This window comes from Portunus trituberculatus, chromosome 43, assembly GCF_017591435.1.
Source record: "Portunus trituberculatus isolate SZX2019 chromosome 43, ASM1759143v1, whole genome shotgun sequence".
Taxonomy (NCBI): domain Eukaryota; kingdom Metazoa; phylum Arthropoda; class Malacostraca; order Decapoda; family Portunidae; genus Portunus; species Portunus trituberculatus.
Window position 1 is genome coordinate 15,946,616 of NC_059297.1, and position 17,181 is coordinate 15,963,796.

Consider the following 17,181-nt stretch of genomic DNA (forward strand, 5'->3'; position numbering starts at 1 on the left):
GTGTAGAGGCTGACGGTGACGGCGTAGAGTCACTTGTTAATGCACCGGACTCGGCTTTGGGAGTTGTTGCTGAGAGTGAGGACGGAGTGTTGGGTGTAGCTGAGTTGTTTGATGGTTATCCTCACTCTGCAGAGCACTCCGGAGGGAGCACTCGTGCTGAGTCGCTTCCTGGTGTGGAGGCTGAGGGCTCTGATGTTCAGCACAGGCCCCAGCATGATAAGTCAGGCAGTTTGTTGGAAGTTGGCGCCCAGGGTGGGAGACTTCCAGTTCTGCGGGGAGTTGGAGTTTCTCCCCTGTGGAGCATCGTGGAGGCAGGGAGCGAGCTGTTCCCTTGCCTGGTGACTGCCTGGCTGGTGGTGATGATCCTTCTGAGGACTCACCGGATCACATGGCAGGAGCGGAGCAGCCTGGGCCAGCTCTCCGTCCTCGATGCCGTGTGGGACGTAGGGTTGCAGCGTTGCCTCAACCCCATGACCCTATAGTCCCCCTTTCTCTTACCCAGCTAGAGCCTGCAGAGCTCATTCGTAGGCAGCAGGAGGACCCGGCGTTGGCCTCCTTCTTTGCTCGAGTGGGTGAGGGAAGTGAGGAGTTGGAGGGCAGGGAGGAGTTTGTCTTGCATCAAGGGGTGTTGTGTCGTAGATGGCAGGAGAGTGACGGTGGTGAGTTATTGCAAGTAGTTGTGCCGCAGAAGCTGCGTGAGGCACTTGTGCTGTTGGCACATGAGGGGCCCATGGCTGGACACCTGGGCATCCGAAAGACCGTCGCTCGCCTGCGTCGCAATTTTGGTGGCCCAGCATGTCTGGAGAAGTAGCCACGATTCTTAAGTGCTGCCACACTTGTCAAGTGGTGGGCAAGCCTAATCAGACACCCCCTGTGGCGCCACTCCACCCTATCCCTGCTGTTGATCCTCCCTTCACGAGGGTTTTGATTGATATAGTAGGTCCTCTGCCTACTACCAGGGCTGGTCACAAGTATTTGTTGACCATAATGGATGTTACCACGCGGTATCCTGAAGCAATTCCCCTGAGAAGCACTCACTCTAAGGTGGTGCTGAAGGCTTTGTTAACCTTCTTTACACACTTTGGATTGCCAGCAGAGCTGCAGTCCGATCAGGGGACCAACTTTACTTCAAAGTTGTTTAAGGATACGATGACTGCGTGGGGGATCAAGCATATTGTGTCCAGTGCTTATCATCCACAGTCTCAGGGAGCCCTGGAGAGACATCATCAAACTCTCAAGACCATGCTCAAGAGTTTCTGCATGGAGAGAGATAAGGATTGGGACGAGGGTGTCCCTTTGTCTTATTTGCGGTGAGAGAAGCGCCCACTGAGTCCTTGGGTTTCTCACCCAATCAGCTAGTGTTTGGACACCGAGTGCGTGGACCGCTCGACGTAGTTCGGGAGGCTTGGTGTCAGCCGTCGCCTGAGCGCCCTGTCTCACTGCTTAAGAGCCTCATGAGCAGTCGAGAAAGATTAGCCAAGGCATTAGAGGTGGCGCAGGCCCACCTGTGTAAGGCCCAGCAGAGTATGAAGGGGTATTATGACCGAAGGGCCGAGTATCGGAGTTTTGCCCCTGGAGATGAAGTGCTCGTGCTGTTACCACTTCAGGGCCAGCCGCTTGCTGCCCGCTATAGTGGCCCCTATATTATAGAGAAGAAGGTAGGTGACCTCGACTACCTGGTGGTCACTCCTGACCGGCGCAAGAGGGCTCAGCTGTGTCACGTTAACATGCTGAAGCCCTATTTTCGTTCTACTAGCCAGAAGGGCTCTTTTAGTTCTGCCGTGCAAGAGGCATCTTCAGTTTTATTTTTCTGCCGGGAGGGAGAGGCTCCAGAAGTTATTGGGCCTGAACCTGTTGTTCCTACAGGGCAGTGGGAACGGAATAGCCTCCATCTCTTGAAATTTAGGGGATCAGCAATATGAGTTGCTTCGGCGGCTGAGAAAGTACTCTTCAGTGTTTAGCAGTGTCCCGGGCAGGACACAGTTGATAGAACACGATATTAATGTTGGGGACGAAAAGCCTGTCAAGTGGCCCCCATACAGAGTGAGCCCAGGAGTACAATGTCATAGTAAGATAAATAAGAGGAGCAGACAACATTGTGGCCGATTGTCTGTCCCGGGGCCATTCCCTTTAGTCAGTTCCATGCCTTTTTTAAAAAATTTTGTAAATGTTTTTTGTTATTTCCAAAATTTTTTCTTTTAAGGGAGGGCGTGTGATGGGCACCGTCTTAATCCACTTTAATTTATTATATTATTATATGTGAAGCCTATGGCCACCCATCGCGGGCCCCTCGGGCTGTTCTGCTGAGCAGACAACCCCTCCTTTGTTTCCACCATTTTGCGTTGCGAGCGGGAGTCAGTACAGAGGTAGCCTTCAGCGGAGATAGACACGCACTCTCGTCGGTCTGGCACAGTGTTAGGGAGATTCGTGTTGCTGGGCTTCTCTTGTTACTCGCTAGTCATTGGTCTGGGAGTTGTGCCCTCCTGTTGAGTAGCTGGCTTGCTACTGGGTAGACCGTGACTGTTAGAGCAACGGGCTTGTTGTCTAGGAGAGTGTGTAAGTTGGCTACATTTCTGTGCGTTCGTCCACTCGTGGTGAGGCGGCGCGGAGGAGAGACACGTTTTGTCTCGTCCTGTTTGTTTGTTGGTGGCCGTGGTCACCAGTGTGTTTGGGGGGGCGGCTGTGTGCCCCCACCATCTGTTGTGTAGTATCAGTAGTATACTGTGTATAGTAACCAGCCAGTCTTCAGCGGAGGTAGACACGTGCGCTCGTGGTTTCTGGCACAGGGTGGAGACACGTGTTGCTGGGCTGTTCTTGTTACTCGCTAGTCATTGGTCTGGGAGTTGTGCCCTCCTGTTGAGTAGCTGGCTTGCTACTGGGTAGACCGTAGCTGTGTAGGACAACGGGCTTGTTGTCCTGAGGAAAGTGTAGCCGGTTGGGGCTGCATTTCCTGTTGTGCGTTCGTCCACTCGGGTGTGGCGACGCGGAGGGACGCGTTATTGTTTCGTCCTGTTGTTGCTGTTGGTGGCTGTGGTCACCAGTGTGTTTTGTTGGGTGGGCTGTGTGCCCCACCATCTTTTGTATAGTTTCAGTAGTAAACTGTATTGTAGTGGTAGTAGCCACGCACACTATTGAATGCTGAGAGGCTTCATGTCGGCCAGTGGTGCGTAGTTGTCGTCCGCCAGACTTGTCTGCGACGAGTATTTGGACTATAGTGGTGTCACCCGTAGGTGGTGTCTGGGCTTGTGTGTACATCACCGGATGTGCTGTACACATCATATATTGCAGTAGTAGTAGGCCAGGGATGTCAGTCTAACAGGTGTTAGTAAGCACTTGTTGTAGTAGGATAGTATAGTATATAATATACCGCGCGTTGTTCCGGTCTGTGAGAATTATTACAGTCTGTGGACAAGGCGTGTGGAGAGGCATTAATACTTCATAGAGAAGTGGGTGGAATTGTCCTTGTGGGCGGTTTCTCTAGGGGTATTAAGGCCTCGCCCTGTTACACATAGCATCTACCATTTATAAATTCTACTTGGTTGGGTACAGGAGGAGAAGGAGTTGCTGAGGAGATTCCCTTACAGTGGGGGAAATTATACACTGTTGGCGGCCTTGAAAGAACCTGAGGGTTACGTCGGCTGCGAGTTATAGTAGTGGGGACTCTGTGGAGTGTTTTATAATCCCCACTGTACTGACCGTAACAAAGTTGGCGATTTTGCCAGTATAACAGTCTAGTGAGCTGTAGCAGCTAACCGCAGCCGGGTGACGACTTACGTATGTTTGGCCATATATATATATATATATATATATATATATATATATATATATATATATATATATATATATATATATATATATATATATATATATATATATATATATATATATATATATATATATATATATATATATATATATATATATATATATATATATATATATATATATATATATATATATATATATATATATATATATATATATATATATATATATATATATATATATATATATATATATATATATATATATATATATATATATATATATATATATAGAGTCATGAGTTCAGGTGGTTCTTTTAGCTTACAAGGAAGATACAGTCTCACCAGCTATATATGGAGTATATATGCTATATATATTCCTGGTTTCTTATATATATATATATATATATATATATATATATATATATATATATATATATATATTCACACTTTCAATATATCTTTCAACACAAAATCAATCCTTAGTGCATCCCTTATGTAACATGTGGTCTGCCTGGAGTACTCACCCTTCCATCAACAAGTAAATGTGGTTTGACGTCATCTGGATATGGAGGTGAAACATTATCTTGCCTGGAGTATGTATGGGCTGCATCAGTCTGTTTTGGAACACTCTGGCAATATGCCTTTAGCTTGTTAGTGCCTTGTCCTGATGATTTGGATTTATGAGATGTTGAATAGTTTTCTTCTTTTACTTCTGTAATACTTCAGTAAAATTAATAACAGGTAAATCATGTAATAGTTATCAACATTATTTCCTCTCCTAAACAAATGAGAATGACTTGTTTGTGTGGCTGGGACCCATTCATCTGTATCAAGATTTTGTGAATGCCTGTCAATGCATGAAGTTGACACAAATAACTAGGTATCGCATGGCAAACAACAATCCGAACACAGGCTGAGAAAGTGCAAAAAGTTACTTCACTTCATCAATTCAACACAAAAACCACATCACTTAAAGAATGCAAGTTTGCAAGAGATTGAAGAAGATGAATTAAAAAGTGTGATGCTAATATGTTTTAATAAATTGGTCAAAGCAGAACTGAAAAACTGGTGATGAAAATTAGTAATTTTTTCACTGAATTGCCAAAACTAGCCCAACAAAGAGGAATCTCCATGAGGAATGTCTCCATCATTTGATGGTTAAGTACAGCTTATGGAACTAACTAGTGGCCTCTTTTAGACAGAGTGATGAAAAAAAGATAGTGCAATATTAAAACACAACATAAAGAAGACTATAAATACCTGTAGCCTACATAAAGAAGTCCAGTTTAATCGTATGATTTAAGTTATCAAGATATTGCCATATAAGGTTTGTGTAAGACACTTGCTACATTTGTTTTTTCTTAAAAATAATGGAGGTATGGGAATTAGCTTGCCTTACATTTCATTATCTCTGCCACAACAAAATTCAAATATTAAAATGCATCTTATATATTCAATGCCTAACAAATAGTAAAACACCATTTAATAATGTCTAAAATAAATAAAGCCTACAGTATTTCAACATTTATTTTTCATCCAAAGAATATTAATACAGAGCATTGGGTCCCAGCCATCTGAACTCCAGTTAGTTATGTAAACACAAGGGTTTAAGCAGAAGTGAAATTGGCTACAAATTTTCCAAGAACTGTCAGTCATAGACTAAAAACTTGTATTGTAAAAAACATCTAACAGTATTGAGTTCAACAAATAATTCTTAGTTCTGTAGCAGTGCTATATGCTCCATCATCTATAAGCAATGCAAGATATGACAAATACATCTTTCAACAAGGAAAATACAAATTTTCCATTCATGTCTTTGTTCAAAATCAAACTTATGCATACACAAGGATTTTTTCACACATTGTTTATCTCAAGTAGTACTTGTAAAATATTTTGCATAATTTTGAACATTCTAGACGGAAATTTCAATACTTATAAAAAGTTTTGTTTCATTTTGAGTACGATATGTATTTGAAAATTCCACTATTAACAAGCTATTCTTTATTTATTTTATTGTACTTTATTGATAAGTGTCTCTAATCAGTCATAAATCAATTATTTAAAAATCATGAAAAAAAGCTAAATAAGTCAATACATATTTCCATACATTGCACAATTAGACGATGATTTATTTAAAACATCTATCCAACAAATATGCCAAGGTTTGTTTAAAATGTTTCCTGCAAATGATGCAGAGACACATATCTTTGTAGGTAGGCAGAGGGATCAAAACAAACCAAACTGAGAAACTGCTGATCCAGATCTGATCATGAATATGCATTCCTTGCAGTGACAGAGCAGCTAGCAACAGCAGCAATAATATCAACAGAAAGCGCATATGTACACTAAGTACATATATAATTGTGCCTCTTCATTGTACAGAAGCAGACATTTGAGTTCATTTCCTTACTTCTCATCAACAAAGCAAAATCATATAAAAAATTCAAACTGCTCTCCAATACTGTTAATTAATTTTACAATACATCAGTATCTTTATCAAAAGAAATTGTAAACCCAAATGTAGTAACAGAAACTACAAAACAAAATAAAATACTACAAAATCTGGGTAAATTACAAAGTGCAAATGTATGATTAAAATAAACTAGTATTATTCATTATAACTGACAGAGCAAAATGATAAACATGAGGAAGAGAACATATTTTCAAAATGGGTTTCAAGTAAGAAGAAACAAGTTACCTTAAACTTTGACAGAATGTCACAGGACAAAAAAAAATAACAAATAAATAAATAAATAAATAAATATATAAGAAATAACAATAAATAAACAAAGAAATAAATAATAACAATCATGGACAGGTGTTATGTTATAGTGCAGCATTCAGGTCATATTTGCAGTGTCTTCCTTATAACACTTTTGGACCCCAAGGAAACCTCTTTATTAAATAACTGACCATGCAGAACAAACAAGCAATGTACATTCAATAAAAACACAATCAATACTCAAGTGGATTTGAGAATGATATGATGAAGTTCTAATTCACTCTTTTTTATTCAACACCTAGCATTTTTCAGAACATTTTTTTCACCATTCAACTGTACGTGATATCATTCTTTTTACTTATCTAATGCAGATGCAGCACAAATTCTTCATCAACAGGGTGTATCTTTAGTTTACTGCTAAAAATCATGCTGAATCTTTTTTAATATTTTTCTTATTATAGTTCTTAAAAAACTTCTCTGAAGTTTGTAAATTTAGAGCTGGGTAATGAATTTCACTGATCACAAAAGCGTGATTTATATGAAAGCCCTCAACTAAAGGAAAAAGCTATTCAAAGAGAGGATACTCATATTCCAATATGAAAGAGTGGGAATACTCAAGACTGCATAAAGATCATACAACCTGGTCATAGCTACATGAGGCTCCCAATGTCATCATACTACCTTGTTGCAAGGGTAATCAATACATTAATTCCTCCTTCTCTCTCTCTCTCTCTCTCTCTTATATAGACTCCAATAAGTTATTAGAAAAGATAAGCAAAATTACATACACTTTATGCCTCAACTTTGAAGAATATTTAGAAAAAAATGAAGTATTAAAGCTATAAATGGGAATAATGAATAAGACATGCCAAGTACTACAGTGCAAGACAGGACAATAAGTGTGAAATGAAGAAAAAAGACTTGTAGTGAAAGAGAATGAGGACAGATCACACTAGTCTGGAAACATGGACAAAAAAATGAAAATGGACCAAAGAAGTAATGAAATGTGCTGAGAGTAACTAAAAGTTAGAACACCTGAAGAGTTGCACATAACCATTAAGGGTGATTCATAATGTTGTTGCCACTAATGAAAATTATGATGTGATAAAAGTTTTAATATGACAGTTTCTAAGAGTAATTAACATATTGTAGCTACAACTTGAGATGACAGTGTCTTTTCCTGACTTTTTTCCTGACCATAGATATTTAAAAATCAATTTATACATATAAATTTATCTACTCTCACCTTCTGATCTTACAAACACTAAATTGAAATTACACTATTTTGGATAACTTAATCTAGAAACTAATTCTGCAAGGTCATAGATAATTATCCCCTATCAAATTTATGAATGATTGAAAATGACAATAACAGCAAGACAGTCTAAGTGAGAAGGTGAAAATGATACTGTATCATACCCGTTTTATTCTTCAATTTCTTGAACTGCTCCAAAAAACTTCCATCATTGTTGAATTTGTTCATTGTTGTTGAGGATTCCGTTTCACTGAAAGAAAATATGAAGTTTAGAAACCACTTCACATTACATAGGTAGTGCCACTTGCTCAGGATCAATGGTCACACAAAAGAAATTCAGCTAAATAAGAAACAGCACAAAAAAACACAAAATGCTAGCACAAGATGAGAAGTGCTTCCATGGTAAAAAAAAAAAAAAAAAAAAAAAAAAAAAAGAAAAAAAAAAAAAACATTTCAAACTGAACACATGGAGATGGGATGCTTGACATTCAATGTACCAACTAACAGTGGTGTACTTGGAGCTAGCTCCTAACTTGAATTTTGGCTTGCAAGTCAAAATAAAGACTGATTGGGCAACAGCCCATGTCTTGATTTCTCACAAGTTGAAGCACTCGTAACACAAGGTTCCATTATACACACACACACGGCCCGGTAGCTCAGTGGTTAGAGCACTGGCTTCACAAGCCAGATGACCGGGGTTCGATTCCCCGGCCGGGTGGAGATATTTGGGTGTGTCTCCTTTCACCTGTAGCCCCTGTTCACCTAGCAGTGAGTAGGTACGGGATGTAAATTGAGGAGTTGTGACCTTGTTGTCCCAGTGTGTGGTGTGTGCCTGGTCTCAGACCTATCCGAAGATCGGAAATAATGAGCTCTGAGCTCATTCCGTAGGCTAACGTCTGGCTGTCTCATCAGAGACTGCAGCAGATCAAACAGTGAATTACACAGACACACACACACACACACACACACACACACACACACACACACACACACACAGACAGACAGATGGACAGACAGACAGACAGACAGACAGACACCGCGTAGTGTAGTGGTTAGCACGCTCGACTCACAATCGAGAGGGCTGGGTTCAAGTCCAAGTAAGCGGCGAGGCAAATGGGCAAGCTTCTTTATATGTGGCCCCTGTTCACCTTGCAGTAAATAGGTACAGGATGTAACTTGAGGGGTTGTGGCTTCGCTTTCCCATTTTTTTGTTGTGTGTGATGTGGTCTCAGTCCTACCCGAAGATCGGTCTATGAGCTCTGAGCTTGCTCCGTAATGGGGAAGACTGGCTGGGTGACCAGCAGACAACCGAGGTGAATTACACACACACACACACACACACACACACACACACACACACACACACACACACACACACACTGGAACCTTGAGTTACGAGTGCTTTGACTTATGAGAAATCTGAGATACGACCTGTTGCCCAATCAATTTTTTGTTTTGACTTGAGCCAAAATTCAAGTTAGGAGCCAACTCAAGGTAAGGCACCGCTAGTTGCTACAATGAGCCCCAAGCATCCCACCTCCACGCGTTCGGTTCTTTTTTTTTTTTTTTTTTCTCACGATGGTAGAAATGGGACAATTTTCAGTTTCACCCAACTAACGATTTTCTGAAGTGGCTTATGTGTTTCTGGTGAGATATGTAGCACATTGATTGATGGTCTATATCATTTCTGTTGCAAATGCTACTTTTCAAGTAATTAATTTTTCAATTTATGCCCACATCTCTTCCCCAACAATCTTTGGGAGGGGCCTGTGGGAAATCTGTTTTTTTTATTGGGGAAGCATTGAATTGAGTAATGCGCATTGCAAAACAGGTAAAAAATCAACAGAATCACATAAAAATATATGAAAATACATTAATTACGCTTTTGACAATAGCAGTGGCGGCGTCCAAGGTAAGCGTTGCTGTTATTGTTGAGTAGCGCTGCCAAAGATTCACTACATTTTGTGTATAGGCTAAAATTAGGTTAGGTTAGATTTTGCTTAGGGTTTGGTTAGTAACCACGGGGGTCAGGGGGACACAACCTCCCCGGCTAGCCTAGAGGGGATCCGTTGGGGGGCAAAGCCCACCCAGTAAGTCTAGAGTGAATCGTTGACACCGCTGCTCAAGAATAACATAGCAACTGCTGCATTTTCATAGATTTTTATGTTTTCTTTAATTTAGTTCTGTTTTGCAATGTAAATTACTCAATCTAATGCTCCCTCACCCAAAAACTCCAATTTCCCACAGATCCCCTAAGATAATCAAGGAGGAGAGGTAAGCATAGGTTGAAGAGTCATAACTTGAAAACTATGCATTTGTGACAGATATGATGTAAAACATCAGTCAGTTCACTACATATCTCACCAGAAACACATAAACCACATCTGAAAATCACTGGTAGGGTGAAATTGAAAATTGACCAAGAAAATTAAAATAAATATATAAAGTGCCAGAGTTACATTGGAGATTAAGAACAGTATGCAATCCTGCTACTTTTGGTTGCTGTGATGGCCGAAAGCATCCTAACCTAACTATACATAACCAAACAAGAACCATTGCATTGATAAGGTTTGGTTAGGTAAGGATGCTAATGGTAAGATCAAGAACCTGGCTGCCACCATAACAAAATTCTGTAGGTTTACATATATTGCATAACATTCTATCTGATAAGAGAGTACTAACTTCGGGGGAAGAGGCTGAGGTTATTCATATCATCCACTTCCACAGGTGAAGTCAAAACTAATACCTCACCTGATGCCGGTTGGTTCATGGCTCGTAGGATGTCTAGGAAGTGCCACTCCACTACTAATGCTACCGCCACGACCACCGCCACCGCCGCCCCCTGCCTTTTTGCCATGGGCCTGATGGTGGTGGTGTTGCTCCTTCATTTTTCGCTCGATTTCTCGCTTCTTCTTCATCAAAATTTCTTCTTGCTTTGACATTTCCCGCATCCTGACTTGAACTGGATATTTGTTAGACATTTTTAGCAGCGTTTACACAGCACAAACAACAACACCATGCGAGACACACTCCCTATTGACTTCTACAGCCAGCAACACACACAAACACACACTACACAACACCATAGGAACGTGACACAGGCTGACGACACTTGCTCTGTGCTCGAGATGATCAGTCACCAGTCTTTGCAACATTATTTGATTGAAGTATTTTTCATAAGATCATAATTATATTCATGAAAAGCTTTATTATAATGTAACATAACCTCCATCCATTGGTATATCGAATTATTTAATCTTGAAATTCGTGGTGTTGTTTACGATAGAGTTGTAGTCCTCCAGCAGATGCATGCGACTTCAGCCAGCCATATTGAGACACCCGAATTACGTTGCGCATTTCAAACAGCATGACTGCATTTAGTGATTCTGTGTTTTTCTTCCTCATTTTTTTATGTAGACTATATCGTCATTATTCTATTACTACAAATTTCAAGAGAATGGTTGGCTTCCTTATTATTCAGCCAAGCAGGACATTCCTTCTATAAACTAGGTAGATTTCATATTTTCAGATCTCTTTAATCCTTTGTGTTAGTGTCTGTTGAATTTTCCTCAGTGGCAGAATTATGGAATATACAGCTGTATATTCTCAACGACTAGTCGTTATATAAGGCTGTGAAAAAGAAGAAAAAGGCTTTGAGCTCAAGAATCTTACATCATGAGTGCTCCGTGGTACAAATATACTTTCTCTAGAGGGCAAAATTATTTAGCAATGACATGAAAGCAACTTCAGTTGATATAGGTTAAAAACAGGTTTTGATAATCAGGGTATAGTCGACATATAAGACTATGGAAAGAGATACAAACCTTTAGAGCTCAAGAATCTTGCAATGCATGTCCTATATGGGCCTAATTTTTTTGTTATGGCTTATAACGCCCGTAGGCAGACTTGAAGAGTAGACTGTAAATCATACATACAAATGAGATAATACAGTGTTTTCCAGCTTTGGTGGGCTTGGGTGAGAGGTGCATGGGGAAGCTGTCTTTGGAACAAACGTATATGACTTACACTCAAAACATTACCACCGGCCCACTGAAAATACATGGGAACGCCCGAGTTACGCTCCTTATTTTCCGTTTTACGTCCATGTTTCGAGACCGCCTACCATATAATTATGTGACCTTAAAAGACGTGATAGTTGTGGCATACCGTGCTAAGAAGATTTAGACGGTAAATCATACATACAAATTAGATAATACAGTGTTTTCCAGTTTTGGTCCATGGACTTGGGTGAGAGGAAAGCGGTCTTTGGGACAAACATATGACTGAACAAGGTCATGTACACATGTACATGTAGATGTACATATACATGTGCATTTAATGAAGGATAAATAAATTGTGAATCAGGTGAAAGTTGACATGAAGGTTGATTTTTCTTGGTTTAACAATTACTTAACATATGTCAAACTCTCTCTCTCTCTCTCTCTCTCTCTCTCTCTCTCTCTCTCTCTCTCTCTCTTTGTAGCTTTTATTTAGAATGATGTGTGATTTCGTGTCATTGGACATTGGAGAAAGCATCAATCACTGAAATTTTACTTCACTGTTTGTTTCTTGTAATGTAATAAACGATAAAAGCAATCTTTTTGCCATAATTTCTCCCGAAAATGTCCTGCTGTATTTCTTTCAATATTGTAGCTACTTCGTATTAACACCGTTAATAACAGGTCTACATGACATATTTAGGAAACTATAATGTGGTTTACATAACTTGAACCCTGCAGTTCTCTCTTAGTTTTCCTTCAGTAATGAAGAAGAAAGTGACAATTTCCCATTGCTTAACACCGGAGAGGGTAATGTTTTTGGGTATAAGTTGGGAACGTAAGCTCCGCCCAACGCATCATAAGCTCCGCCCAACCTATGTTATAAAAATTTCATTACACGCCAAATTGTTACCTTTTTTTCATAAAAAATTTGAGTTTATAAGCCTGTTGTAAATTTATTTGAGTGAGTTCATGCATTATCATGCTGGCATTTGTTAAGATGAGGTTGTTGATCATTTTGCTGCAAAAGTTTTGAAATTGACCAATTACTGAAAAAGTTATTCAACAATATATGCTGAAAAACTGAAAGTCGAGAAAAACGCATTTTCTGTGAACATCTTCAAAACCCCACATAACTCACTCCAATATGTACCAAACTCAGATATGTACTTACATAATCCCTTGACAACTGTTTGGAGGCTGGTAGTGGCTGTTTAGATAGTTTCAGGCCATGTTACATCATGGGAATGTCGTCTATATAGCCTCTCTGAATGGTGAGCTCTCACTTGCCTGTCAGCCTTACAGGCTCCTGGTCCCGTTATTATCATATTAGAATATATAACATATCACTGATAGGTTCTGAATGGTGAACAACACTGTCACATTTGTCACACCGAAGATTTATAGTACAATCAAACAAATAACTTGTCACTTTTGCGGTGATTCCGTTGCCACATTCACATTTCACCAAATTGAAAATTGTTTGCAGTCTTTGTAATGATATCACTAACAAGGCACTATCCTCACTAGTTTGGTGAACTTCACTCTCCTCTGGTGGCAGGAGACTATGCCTGTAGCTTGCAGCAGACACGTGAGGGTCGGGAGTGGCAGGGGTGGTGGCGGCGGAGGTGGAAGCCTCGCCAGTACTACCACCACGTGTCTCAGGCTCCTCACTTTCTTCTCTTTTCCACCTTTTCAAGGCTTTCTGGCGGGCTGTTTCAACCTGAGTCTTTCTTTTACCACTTACACGTGGCATTGTCACAATTTGGGGACTCAACACGTGTAAAGTACGATCAACAGGTAGGCTGCAGGCACGCACACTTCCTAAGGCTGTATCAATCGGTACTGAGGATTTAGCATCTTCCTCACCCGCACTGCCTGATCCTAAACTGTCGTACAAGTACATCACGCAAAAAAAAAAAAAAAAAAACAGCTCAAAAAAGGAAATAAATACAAGCAAAACAAAGACTAGAAGAAAAAGGGCGTGTGCGCTTGGGTATTTAAAGGGCCGGCCCTTTAAACCCGCCATTACCAGGTAAGCAGTGCGTTATGCGCCTGGCAACTTCGGCCATAGCTTCCCTCTCCAGAGACGAACCCAACTACCAAGTTTCCAATTTTTCAATTTTTTTGACCAAATTAACGAATTTCCCTTAACTCGTCTGTATTTTCGCAGCTCATGTATTTCGCATAAAATCGGCTTTCGTTTGTGTACAAAGAACGAATAATAACGAGCAAGTGAACAACTGAGAATTGCTAAGCTTCAATGCCGTAGCGTGTATATCTACTAATGGTGTTACATTTGGGTAATACTTTTTTTTTTTTTTATGACGTGAGACAGACAGACAGAGAGACAGAAAAGCTAGAGCTCTTATCAATATAGATTAATATCCCACTGTGCTCTCGGTGCGGGGAAGTCTTGCAGCTCTAAGCAAGGTGAGGTGAGCTGCACCATGGTATTACGATGCCTGTATGATTTTTTTAAGAATATAACCTTGTGAGTGACCTGTACACTCATTCCATGCAAGACGAGACAAAACCAAGACAAGAAAAGACAGGAGGAGAGGAAAATGCAATGAGAAAGAAAGATATTGAAGTAAAAGCGTTAATACTCTCATTATTTACATCTCTCTAAACTAAAAGATGAAGAGGAAGAAGAAGAAGAAGGTAAAATGAGATTGCCTTTGTTCCTCCCGTCGGAGATTATTATTTTTTCTTCTCTTCCATGAAAGAGATGGAATACGAAGCCAGTGAGTAACGCAGGGAGGGACTGGCTGGGTTTCTTCGTCCTCAGCAGCAGTCAGACTTCAGGGCAGACCTTTTGTTATGATGAAGAGAAGGAAGCAGAGTAAGCTGCTCCACCACACACACACACACACACACACACACACACAAGAAAAAAAATAGAGCAGGGGTCCCAAACTTTTGAGTTCATTGACCTGCTTCACATGGCTCATTGACTTCCAAACATTTATCTTTAGAAAATCAAAACTATAGATTCTACTTAAGATAATGGTATCATTGATTGTTAATTAATACGGGATTCGACATTTGCTTTCATTGCAATTATCGTATACTTGATTGATATCAATATTATAAGGTGAAAGTGTTGAGCATTGCAAAGGGGGTCGGTCGTCAATACTTGCAGAAATATCAATTTATCTCTGCTAAGATAGCTACTTGTCTATAATGAGTTAGCTTTATACTGAACACGATGGCTTAGTGTTCCTGCATGTTTATTAATGCACAGAAATACTAGACATTTGATAAATGTTCCTTGGAAAGAAAAACAGAACTAAACACGAGTTGAAAATGAACTACATAGTCTTGTAAGTTAAAGTTTTGATGAGATCCATATTTGCGTTTCATACAACCAAACAAACGTATATAGGCGTATACGGCACCTCATTGTGTAGCGGTCCTGCTGCTGTCAGTGCATGGTTTGGTTATGCACGGAGAGGCGGTTAGCTGGAAAGTAAGAATTGTCAAGTAACACCAAACTTTCTTTAGAGGTGTGTTTCTTTCAATTAAAAATGATTTACTCCATCTTGGATCGGAAAAAAAGTGGATATAGACATGAAATTTTGATGTGAGTGCAGCGGCACATGCTTAAGGTCTATATCAGCGTGAGTCTGTGTTGTAAGAGACCTGCAATCTATTATGAGGTTTTGCAATTTTTTGTGTATGTAATTTCGGCCTCGACTCTTTCTGACAATGTCACTGTCAGGCATTTCATCTCATTCGTCACTCGTCGATACTATCATTGTCAGGTGGGTGTGTCCGAAGCCCAACCGTGGGCGGCACACTTCACCTGCTGGGTGAACATCCTGGTGACGTCCACTGCTGAGGTAAAGGCTTTTTTTTTCTTTTTTTTTTTTTTTTGGCCATCACCCTGTCTTGGGTATTAGGCCATTTTTATTTTATTGTTTTTTTGTGACTTTTATATTTCTTTAAAATTAGATCTTTTATTTTATCTTACATATATACAGTTTTTTATTGGTTTATTCATTCACTGAACGACACCGGATCGGCACCTCGAGGAGGTTGCCTGTCATTACTGTTATGGTAGTTGGCTCACTCCTCCTACAGGGGACCCGAAGCTCCGTAAAGTGAGTTAATTGTACCCGGGTTTTGCAAAGCACTGTGAGAGATCCCACTCGTCTCCTGTGCTCCCATGCTATCAAGTAAGTGGATAGGAACGTCTCTCTCTCTCTCTCTCTCTCTGCTCATACTATGTAATGTTTGTTTGTACTATATACATTATACAAGTATGCTGTACTTCATTCATTGTTTTTCTTCTGCCTATTCCACTCACTTCGATCCCTAGCTCCTCTCTCGTCCTTTTTACCTTCCCCACCTCCTCCTCATCCTCCCTTACGTCCCTTTCACGCTTCCGTTCCTTCCTCCTTCCTCTTTTCTTTTCATCTCTTATTTCTTTATCCTCCCACTCCTCCTCTTTTTTCTACACTATGGCAATATTCTGAAAAAATTACATACGGGTTATGATGTGTGTGTGTGTGTGTGTGTGTGTGTGTGTGTGTGTGTGTGTGTGTGTATCTATAACGATGTCTATAGATCTCACATACAATACACCATATACAATACATATACAATGCATCATATACAAAACACCAGGAATTTTACAATAGAATACACCATATGGTATCCTTTAGATTCGGAGTGAATGAACCGGTGATCCGACACTTGCTCTTCACGCCACTCGTTCATGACAAATCTGATTCATCACTGCCGTGTCTAAAGAGAAATATTTGTTTAATTTTTTTTTCGCGTGATATATATTTTTCAATGAATTTTCTCGTCTCTTTGTCAATACCATGGTTTTTATCGATGTTTTCATAAAGGCTCTGTTTGTTTATGTGTTAGGTAGCCAGCCTGCCCGCCTACCTGCCTGCTTGTCTGTTTATCTCTTTCTTTGTCTGCCTGTTTGTTTATCTGTTTTTCAGTTAGTCTGTTTGTCTGTTTCTTATGTAAACAGTCAAACACACACTCTCTCTCTCTCTCTCTCTCTCTCTCTCTCTCTCTTGGACCGCTTAACTTTTAATTAAGTTTTAACAGTGTTTTTCGCACATTCGTGTCTTCTCTGGCTTTCATGATATTTTTTCCTTCTATTCACTGGACGCCATAAAGAATTCGTGAAGACTTATTTTGTCCTCGCTTGAGTTTCGTGTTCTTCGTATTTGCTTCGTCTTAGTTTCCATCCTACCACACACACACACACACACACACACACACACACACACACACACACACACACTGAGTGGAATAGTAAAAAGAAATACTATCTACATCTCCGGAAACAATGGGAAGCTGGATATCTACGTAAGAAAAAATAGGGAAGAAGAAGCGTTTGAGAATAAGAAAAGTATATGCAGGTTTCTTTCCTCGAGATGTCAATACCAAGAATAATAGATGAAGTGATGC

General features: G+C 40.1%; 1 protein-coding gene across 4 annotated transcripts in view; it reads right to left on the reverse strand.

Annotated features, from left to right (window-relative positions):
• LOC123518051 (SURP and G-patch domain-containing protein 1-like) overlaps nucleotides 1-10,859 on the reverse strand; it is a 39,005-nt gene extending 28,146 nt beyond the window's left edge. For 3 of the 4 annotated variants that reach the window (XM_045278600.1, XM_045278601.1, XM_045278598.1), the window contains exons 1-3: nucleotides 10,496-10,859; nucleotides 7,909-7,994; nucleotides 4,292-4,479 (exon numbers count right to left, since the gene is read on the reverse strand). In XM_045278600.1, the coding sequence (XP_045134535.1) occupies nucleotides 4,292-4,479; nucleotides 7,909-7,994; nucleotides 10,496-10,725 (504 nt within the window). In that variant the 5' untranslated portion in view covers nucleotides 10,726-10,859. The remainder of the gene's footprint in view (nucleotides 1-4,291; nucleotides 4,480-7,908; nucleotides 7,995-10,495) is intronic. The other variant, XM_045278602.1, reaches the window with a different exon arrangement.
• Nucleotides 10,860-17,181: the final 6,322 nt, after the last annotated feature.